This window comes from Cebus imitator, unplaced genomic scaffold, assembly GCF_001604975.1.
Source record: "Cebus imitator isolate Cc_AM_T3 unplaced genomic scaffold, Cebus_imitator-1.0 Scaffold105, whole genome shotgun sequence".
Taxonomy (NCBI): Eukaryota; Metazoa; Chordata; class Mammalia; order Primates; family Cebidae; genus Cebus; species Cebus imitator.
In genome coordinates, this window is record NW_016107420.1 from 6,192,460 (window position 1) to 6,202,769 (window position 10,310).

At 38.8% G+C, this 10,310-nt stretch overlaps 1 protein-coding gene across 5 annotated transcripts in view; it reads left to right on the forward strand.

Annotated features, from left to right (window-relative positions):
* MFSD8 (major facilitator superfamily domain containing 8) overlaps window positions 1-10,310 on the forward strand; it is a 45,493-nt gene that overhangs the window by 31,414 nt on the left and 3,769 nt on the right. For 4 of the 5 annotated variants that reach the window (XM_017537665.2, XM_017537666.2, XM_037741736.1 and 1 more), the window contains 3 exons: window positions 2,423-2,557; window positions 8,297-8,400; window positions 8,489-8,736. In XM_017537665.2, the coding sequence (XP_017393154.1) occupies window positions 2,423-2,557; window positions 8,297-8,400; window positions 8,489-8,736 (487 nt within the window). The remainder of the gene's footprint in view (window positions 1-2,422; window positions 2,558-8,296; window positions 8,401-8,488; window positions 8,737-10,310) is intronic. The other variant, XM_017537667.2, reaches the window with a different exon arrangement.

Below are 10,310 nucleotides of genomic sequence, written 5' to 3' on the forward strand. Positions count from 1 at the left end.
ATATATATATATATATATATATATATATATGGTTCAGTCTGGCAATTTTAACTCAATTTAATTCCTGATCTTGAAAAAAACCTAGTATAATACAAAATCTCTGCCTTGTGTAGGCTTTATTCACCTTTATCATATGACTCTTTTATTTTTAAAATAACTTTCTATGAAATTATAAAAATAGTACATTGAAATCCCAAGTATTACAACTGTATTTCTATATCTACTCCTTTCTGTGAAAGTGACCCCTGCTAATACTTTAGTTTGTATTTTTAAACTTATGTAGATTATGTGATATTATCATTTGACAACTTGGTTTATTTTCTTATTAATACATTGTGTCATTTTTATGTTAGTACTTGTAGGTTTGCTTGGTGTTTTTATTTTCTTTTATTTTTTGAGACAGTGATGTTTCGCTCTTGTTGCCCAGGCTGGACTGGAGTGCAATGGTGCAATCTTGGCTCACTGCAACCTCTGCCTTCCAGGTTCAGGGAATTCTCCTGCCTCAGCCTCCTGAGTAGCTGGGACTACGGGCACATGTCGCAATGCCTGGCTAATTTTTTGTAGTTTTAGTAGAGATGAGGTTTCACCGCGTTAGCCAGGATGATCTCAGTCTCCTGACCTCATGATCTGCCTGCCTGGACCTCCTAAAGTGCTGGGATTACAGGCGTGAGCCACGGCGCCTGGCCTCTTCTTTTCTTTTTTTTTTTCTTCTTTTTTTCTTTTTTTTGAGATGGAGTCTTGTTCTGTCACCCAGATTAGAGTGCTGTAGTGCAACCTCACCTCACTGCAACCTCTGCCTCCCAGGTTCAAGCGATTCTCCTGCCTCAGCCTCCCTCTCGAGTAGCTGGGATTATAGGTGCCCACCACTGTGCCTGGCTAATTTTTGTATTTTTAGTAGAGACAGGGTTTCACCATCTTGGCCAGGCTGGTCTTGAACCCCTGATGTGATCCACCTGCCTTGGCCTCCCAAAGTCCTGGGATTACAGGTGTGAGCCACCGTGCCTGGCCTTTATTTTCAAAATTATTGAGATGCATGAAAATTCCAGCTCATCTGATTTTTAGGGGGCAGTTTTTTATTGTGGGAAAATATACATAACATAAAATTTACCGTGTTAACTTTTTTTGCATTGTTTTGAGACAGGGTCTCACTCTTGTCTCCCAGGCTGGAGTGCAGTGGTGAGATCACAGCTCACTGCAGCCTCGACATCCTGGGCTCAGGTGATCTTCCAGCCTCAGCCTCCCAAGTAGCTGGGACTACAGGCATGCACCACCATGCTTGGCTAATTCATTTGTATTTTTTGTAGAGACAGGATTTCCCCATATTGCCCAGGCTGATCTTGAATTTCTGGGCTCAAGTGACCCACTTACCTTGGCCTCCCAAAATGCTGGGATCACAGACGTGAGCCACTGTGTCCCAGCACTGTCATCCTATTTTTAAGGCATCCAATTCAATAGCATAACGTGCATTCACAATGTTGTGAAACTAGGACCACTATTTCCAGAATGTTTTCATCATCCTAAACAGGAGCTCCATACCCATTAAACAATAACATACCAATTAAACAATATTAAATAAATTTCAGGCTGGGTGTAGTGGCTCACGCCTGTAATTGCTTCACTTTGGGAGGCCAAGGCAGGTGGATTGCTTGAGGTCAGGAGTTTGAGATCAGCCTGGCCAATAGGGCGAAACCCTGTCTCTACTAAAAATACAAAAATTAGCTGGGTGTGGTGGTGGGTGCCTGTAGTCTCAGCTACTCAAGAGGCTGAGGCAGGAGAATTGCTTGAACCGGGAAGATGGAGGTTGCAGCGAGCTGAGATCACGCCACTGCACTCCAGCCCAGGTGACAGAGTGAGACTCTGTTATCTCAAAAATAATAATAAAATACAATAAATATAAATTGCCTTTTGTAGTCAGTTAATAGAAAGAGATCAAATGTAGGGAGAGAAACTTGGCAAGGAAGGATATAGTCATGTAAAGGAAGAGACATTCAGAGGTAAAGAGAAAAATATATACATTCAAAAATCCAGTATATTCTAATAATATAACATTATTGCATTGAAAGAGAATAATTTAGTTAAAAATATGACCATGATTATTTAGAAATGTTAGAATGGTAGGCATTATGATTGGTTTGGTTTTTTCCTTTTCCTTTTTTTTCAGACTCTCTGTAATGTGGCTATATTAATTATATAATAAAATAAACATTAGAAAGTAAAATATGAGTAGGCAGACTTAATGACTTAGGTATGTAACAACAACATGCTTAAAATGTGTTCAAACTTTTGCTTAAGTCTGTTGTCATTGCTAAAACGCATGCAAATTCTTAAATGTGTAGCTGTCATTATTAAAACTTTTACTTCACTGTAACAGTTACTATGATTTAAATAAAATAAGAATAATTTTTGTTTTTGTTTTTCTTAGCATCATTACTCCATTAACAATGGATATGTATGCCTGGACTCAAGAACAAGCTGTCTTATATGATGGCATAATACTTGCTGCTCTTGGAGTTGAGGCAGTTGTTATTCTCTTAGGAGTTAAATTACTTTCCAGAAAGTAAGTTTAGTGGTTTTGTTTTTGTTTTATGTCTGTTTTTTAAAAATAAAACAAAAAACAGAGCTAATAATGCAAATGGATGTACTGGAAAAGTAATTGAAAGCTTTTTTTGCACACAAATTTAAAATTGATTAAGAGATTATAATATTTCTGTACAGCATTTCTTTGGCAAAACAAAATTTCTTACGAAGTATATAATTGACTCTTAATTTATCTTTTGTATATTATGTTTTCCTGAAAGTGTATTTCACAAACCATTGTTCTACTGTATTGTAATATACATTGTGCAACAAAAAAGATTCAGTGGTTAAGTTTGGAAAATGTAGATGCCAAACTTATTTATTCTAGAACTTCTATCCACAGTGTATATATTTTATATCATCATCATGGCAAATAAAATCTGTGACATTTCCCAGACCACACACACTTTTTTTTTTTAGACAAGGTTTCTCTTTGTTGCCCAGGCTGAAATGCAGTGGTGCAATCATGGCTCAGTGTAGCCTTGACCTACTGGGCTCAAGTGATCCTCTCATCTCAGCCTCCTGAATAGCTAGAACTACAGGCAGGCACCACTATACCTGGCTAATTTCTTTTATTTTTTATAAAGACAATATCTCACTATGTTGCCCAGGCTAGTCTCGAATTCCTGGGCTCAAGCAATCCTCCTGCCTCAGTCTCCCAAAGTACTGGGATTGCAGGCATAAGCCACTGTGCCCAGCGTAAGAGTGTTTTTTAATCGATATATGGTAGATATACATATGTTTGGGGTATATGTGATAATTTGATACATTCATATAAAGATCAAATCAAGATAACTGGAATACCATCACTTTAAATATTTACCTTTATGCTAGGAACATTTGAATTACTCTTTTCTAGCTTTTGACATGTACACTAGATTATTGCTAACTGTAGGGACTCTACTGATCTATTAAAAACTAGGTCTTATTTCTTCTAACTATATATTTGTACCCATTAATCAACCTTTCATTATTGCTTTTCTCCCCACTATTATTCCTGGCCTCTGGTAACTACCAATCTATTCTCTCTTTTCTTTCTTCTTTTTTTCCTTTTTGTAAAAGGTGGTGTCTCACTCTGTTGCCCAGGATGGAGTGGAGTGGTGTGATCATATCTCATGGCAGCCTCGAACTCCTGGGCTCAAGTGATTCTCGTGTCTCATCCTCCTGAGTAGCTAGGACTACAGGCATGTGCCATAATGCCTGGCTAATTTTTTTTTAAACTGTTTGTAGAGACAAGGTCTTCCTATGTTGCCTGGGCTCACCAGTCTACTCTCTATCTGCATATTCACTTTTTTGTCTTTTTTTTTTTTTGTGAGATGGAACTGTGTTCTTGTTGCCCAGGGTGGAGTGCAATGGCGTGATATCAGCTCACCTCAACCTCTGCCTCCAGGGCTCAACCCATTCTCCTGCCTCAGTTTCCTGAGTAGCTGGGATTACAGGTGTGCACCACCACACAAAGCTGATTTTTATATTTTTAGTAGAGAGAGCATTTCACCACGTTGGCCAGGATGGCCTCTATCTCCTGACCTCGTAATCCACCCACCTCAGCCTCCTAAAATGCTGGGATTACAGGCGTGAGCCACCATACCTGGCCTTTATTAAAGTTCTAGGAGACATGTACATAATGTGTAGGCTTGTTACATAGGTATACATGTGCCATGGTGCTTTGCTGCACCCATCAACCCATTGTCTACATTAGGTATTTCTCCTAATGCTGTCCCTCCCCTAGCCCCCCGCCCCCTGACAGGCCCCATTGTGTGATGTTCCCCTCCCTGTGTCCATGTGTTCTTATTGTTCAACTCCCACTGATGAGTGAGAACATGCAGTGTTTGGTTTTCTGTTCCTGTGTTAGTTTGCTAAAAATGATGGTTTCCAGCTTCATCCATGTCCCTGCAAAGGACATGAACTAATCCTTTTTTATGACTGCATTGTATTCCATGGTGTTTATGTGCCAAATTTTCTTTATCCAGTCTATCATTGATGGGCGTTTGGGTTGGTTCCAAGTCTTTGCTATTGTGAATAGTACTGCAATAAACATATGTGTACATGTGTCTTTATAGTAGAATGATTTATAATCCTTTGGGTATATACTCAGTAATGGGATTGCTTGGTCAAATGGTATTTCTGGTTGTAGATCCTTGAGGAATTGCCACTCTGTCTTCTGCAATGGTGGAACTAATTTACACTCCCACCAACAATGTAAAAGCGTTCTTATTTCTCCACATCCTCTCCAGCATCTGTTGTTTCCTGATTTTTTAATGGTTGCCATTCTAATTGGCATGAGATGGTATCTCATTGTGGTTTTGATTTCCATTTCTCTAATGACCAGGGATGATGAGCTTTTTTTCATATGTTTATTGGCTGCAAAATGTCTTCTTTTGAGAAGTGTCTGTTCATATCCTTTGCCCACTTTTTGATGGGTTGTTTTTTTCTTGTAAATTTGTTTAAGTTCCTTGTAGATTCTGGATATTAGCCCTTTGTCAGATGGATAGATTGCAAAAATTTTCTCGCATTCTGTAAGTTGCCTGTTCACTCTGATGATAGTTTCTTTTGCTGTGCAGAAGTTCTTTAGTTTAGATTCCATTTGTCTATTTTGGCTTTTGTTGCCTTTGCTTTTGGTGTTTTTGTCATGAAGTCTTAGCCCATGCCTATGTCCTGAATGGTATTTCCTAGGTTTTCTTCTAGGGCTTTTGTGGTTTTAGGTCTTAGGTTTGTCTTTAATCCACCTTGAGTTAATTTTGTATAAGGTGTAAGGAAGGGGTCCAGTTTCAATTTTATGCATATGGCTAGCCAGTTTTCCCAACAGCATTTATTAAATAGGGAACCCTTTTCCCCATTGTTTGTTTTTGTCAGGTTTGTCAAAGATCAGATGGTTATAGATGTGTGGTGTTATTTCTGAGGTCTCTGTTCTGTTACATTGGTCTATATATCTGTTTTGGTACCAGTACCGTGCTGTTTTTGTTACTGTAGTCTTATAGTATGGTTTGACATCAGGTAGTGTGATGCCTCCAGCTTTGTTTTTTGGCTTAGGATTGACTTGGTTATATGGACTCTGGCTCTTTTTTTGGTTTCATATGACATTTAAATTAGTTTTTTCTAATTCTGTGAAGAAAGTCAGTGGTAGCTTGATGGGAATAGCATTGAATCTTTAAATTACTTTGTGCAGTAGGGCCATTTTCATGATACTGATTCTTCCTATTCATGAACATGGAATGTTTTTTCATTTGTTTGTTTCCTCTCTTATTTCCTTGATCAGTGGTTTGTAGTTCTCCTTGAAGAGGTCCTTCATATTCCTTGTAAGTTGTATTCCTGGGTATTTTATTCTCTTTGTAGCAATTGCGAATGGGTGTTCACTCATGATTTGGCGCTCTATTATTGGTGTATAGGAATGCTTGTGACTTTTACACATTGATTTTGTATCCTGAGACTTTGCTGAAGTTTCTTATTAGCTTAAGGAGATTTTGGGCACCACTGATCCCACAGAAATACAAACTACCATCAGAGAATACTATAAACACCTCTATGTAAATAAACTAGGAAATCTAGAAGAAATGGATACATTCCTGGGCATATACACCCTCCCAAGACTAAAGTAGGAAGAAGTTGAATTCCTGAATAGACCAATAACAAGTTCTGAAATTGAGGCAGGAATTAATAGCCCACCAACCAAAAAAAGTCCTGGACCAGACGAATCCACATCTGAATTCTACTAGAGGTACAAAGAGGAGCTGGTACCATTTTTTCTGAAACTGTTCCAAACAATAGAAAAAGAGGGAATCCTTCTTACCTCATTTTATGAGGCCATCCATCATCCTAATACCAAAACCTGGCAGAGACACAACTGAAAAAGAAAATTTCAGGCCAATATCCCTGATGAACATTGAAGTGAAAATCCTTAGTAAAATACTGGCAAACTGAATCCAGTAACACATTATAAAGGTTATCCACCACGATAAAGTTGGCTTCAACACTGAGATGCAAGGCTGCTTCAACATATGCAAATCAATAAACGTAATCCATCACATAAACAGAACCAATGAAAAAAACCACATGATTATCTCAATAGATGCAGGAAAGGCCCTTGATAAAATTTAACACCCAGTCATGCTAAAAACTCTTTTTTTTTTTCTTTTTGCCAACCTTGCAGGATAAAGTCTTTGAATGCTTCATGCTAAAAACTCTTAATAAACTTGGTATTGATGGAATATATCTCGAAATAATAAGAGCTGTTTATGACAGACCCACAGCCAATATCATACTGAATGGGCAAAAGCTGGAAGCATTCCCTTTGAATTCCAGCACAAGGCAAGAACGCCATCTCTTACCACTCCTATTCAACACAGTATTGGAAGTTCTGGCCAGGGCACTCAGGCAATAGAAACAAAGAGTATCCAAATAGGAAGAGAGGAAGTCAAAATGTCTCTGTTTGCAGATGACATGATTGCTATATTTCTAAAAAATTAGTTCTTGGATCTAGAAGCTTGATGAAATTTGGGTTCAATTTTTTGGCAAGAATACTTTATAGGTGGAGATATGTGCTTATATCAGAAGAAATATAATATTTATCTTTAATATGTAAGTAGCCATTGACTGTCTCCTAGATATGTTCATTTATTAATAGATCATTGCACAATTCTGGTATTTTAATTCTATGGTTCCTTTATTTATTTGCTAGAATACTTTTCATAGAGACTGTTTTGCTCACCAACTATTTAGTTAACCTGAGCTACATTTGTATAGGAAAGGCAAGATAAAGCCTTGATTATTTCCTTTTAGTAACTGGTTTTTAAAACTAATGAGTTGTTTCCCTAACATCCTCCAAAAGTGACCAAAGAGTACTTTATTTTAATATACTATGAATTCACAGATTTTAACAACTTTTTTTTTTAGAGACAGGGTCTTGCTCTGTCACCCAGTCTGGAGTGCATTGGTGCCATTACAGCTCACTGCAGCCTTGACCTCCTGGCTCAAGTAATCCCCCTGCCTGTTACCTTCTGAGTAGCTGGGACTACAGGCACTTAGTAGTCCCAATTACTACTCCTGGCTAATTTTTTTTATGTTTTGTAGAGATGGGGTCTTGCTATGTTGCCCAGGCTGTTCTTGAACTCCTGGCATCAAGCAGTCCTCCCCCTTTGGCCTCCCAAAGTGCTGAGATTATAGCCATGAACCACTGTACCAGGCCACAGATGATAATACTTTCATGTGTTTCAATCCATTGCCATTATTACTCTGTTTTGGTATTCATATAGTCACATTTTGGCCAGCTTCTTCAAATTGGCTGAGCCAAAAACACTCATGACTGGTAGTCACGGGTAACATCTGTGCTTTTTGCTGTGAAAGATCTTAGGCTCATCTTCTTCTCCCCCCCCCCCCATTTATTTTATTGCATTTTAGGTTTTGGGTACATGTGAATAACCTGCAAAATTGTTGCATAGGTACACACGTGGCAGTGTGATTTGCTGCCTTCCTCCCCATCACCTACATCTGGCATTTCTCCCCTTGCTATCTCTCCCCAGCTCCCCACCTGTACCAGACCTAAGTCAGCCGTTTTTCAGAGGAGTCCTGGTTATTTTTAGTGGAAATTTATATTTAGCATTCTTTTTAATGGATATATCACTAAAAGTACAAGGTATTATTTTCAGTTTTTAAAGTTATGAAAGTAATGAAGCTATGTTATAATGTTTTATTTTTAAATTACAGAGTTTCTGTTCTTTAACAGGATTGGCGAGCGTGCTATTCTACTGGGAGGACTCATCGTTGTATGGGTTGGCTTCTTTATCTTGTTACCTTGGGGAAATCAGTTTCCCAAAATACAGTGGGAAGGTATAGCTATACATAATTTTATAGTGTTAGCCTCTGTTATTTATCAAAAATCAACAAGTAATGCACTGCACTGATTTTCTTTTTTCAGATTTGCATAATAATTCAATCCCTAATACCACATTTGGGGAAATTATTATTGGTCTTTGGAAGTCTTCAATGGAAGATCACAATGAAAGACCAACTGGTTGCTCGATTGAACAAGCCTGGTGCCTCTACACCCCAGTGATCCATCTGGCCCAGTTCCTCACATCAGTTGTGCTAATTGGAATAGGCTACCCAGTCTGCAATCTTATGTCCTATACATTATATTCAAAAATTTTAGGACCAAAACCTCAGGTAAGCCAGGTACCCTAAAGTTGCAATTATAGAAAATATACTTGTAGGGCCGGGCGCGGTGGCTCAAGCCTGTAATCCCAGCACTTTGGGAGGCTGAGGCGGGTGGATCACGAAGTCAAGAGATCGAGACCATCCTGGTCAACATGGTGAAACCCTGTCTCTACTAAAAATACAAAATATCAGCTGGGCATGGCGGCACGTGCCTGTAATCTCAGCTACTCAGGAGGCTGAGGCAGGAGAATTGCCTGAACCCAGGAGGCAGAGGTTGCGGTGAGCGGAGATCGCGCCATTGCACTCCAGCCTGGGTAACAAGAGCGAAACTCCGTCCCAAAAAAAAAAAGAAAATATACTTGTAAACACTCACATTTTTTGCTGCCATTCTTTATTTTTACATAGACTGATTTGGAGGATTTTTATCATATTCAGCATTTTAAATTTTTTTTTTTTTTTTTTTTTTTGAGATGGTGTCTCGCTCTGTCACCCAGGCTGGAGTGTAGTGGCGCGATCTTGGCTTATTGCAACCTCTGCCTCCCGGATTCTTGCAATTCTCCTGCTTCCACCTCCCGAGTAGCTGGGACTACAGGTGCACGCTGCCACACCCGGCTAATTTTCTGTATTTCAGTAGAGACGGGGTTTTACCATGTTGCCCAGGCTGGTCTCAAACTCCTGAGCTCAGGCAGTCCACCTGCCTTGGCCTCTCAAAGTGTTGGAATTATAGGCGTGAGCCACTGCGCCTGACCAGCATTTAAAATTTTAAAAAATCCCATAACTTCTATAAGGTGTTTGTAAGATTTATATGCTGAAATTTACAAACAGTACCCTAAGTTACAACTCAAAGATGTTTTGAACTCAGAGATTAGGGAGCTCAAAATCATTTTCATGGGGAAAAAAATCTGAGGTGTAAATTTCTTTTTCTTTTTCCTTTTTTTTTTCAAGGTGTAAATTTCCGAAACTCATTCTTAAACTAGGCAAGAGTTAGGCAACCAAAATTGATAACCGGTTTTGGACCTAGGCTTAATTTCATCTAGCCCCAGGCAATTACTAAGAGATAAAAACACAATAGTCTTAAAAGTTTACAGCAGCTTATGCATATTTTATAATTTTAAAATAAGATTTTCCATATTTTTATAAACAATTAGAAAAAATATAGAAGGAAAATGAAAAATTATCAATGAGAAAATTACTACTAACATTTTGGCAAAATTACATTTCCACTTTCAGTCTTTTATTTATGCTTATGTGAATGTGTATGTGTATGTAACACAAAAATAGGACTTTAAAAATAGTATCGGCCGGGCACAGTGGCTCACGCCTATAATCCCAGCACTTTGGGAGGCCGAGGCGGGTGGATCACGAGGTCAAGAGATCTAGACCATCCTGGTCAACAATGGTGAAATCCTGTCTCTACTAAAAATACAAAAATTGTTCGGCATGGTGGTGCGTGCCTGTAATCCCAGCTACTTGGGAGTCTGAGGAAAGAGAATCGCTTGAACCCAGGAGGCAGAGGCTGCGGTGAGCCGAGATTGTGCCATTGAACTCCAGCCTGGGTAACAAGAGTGAAACTCCGTCTCAAA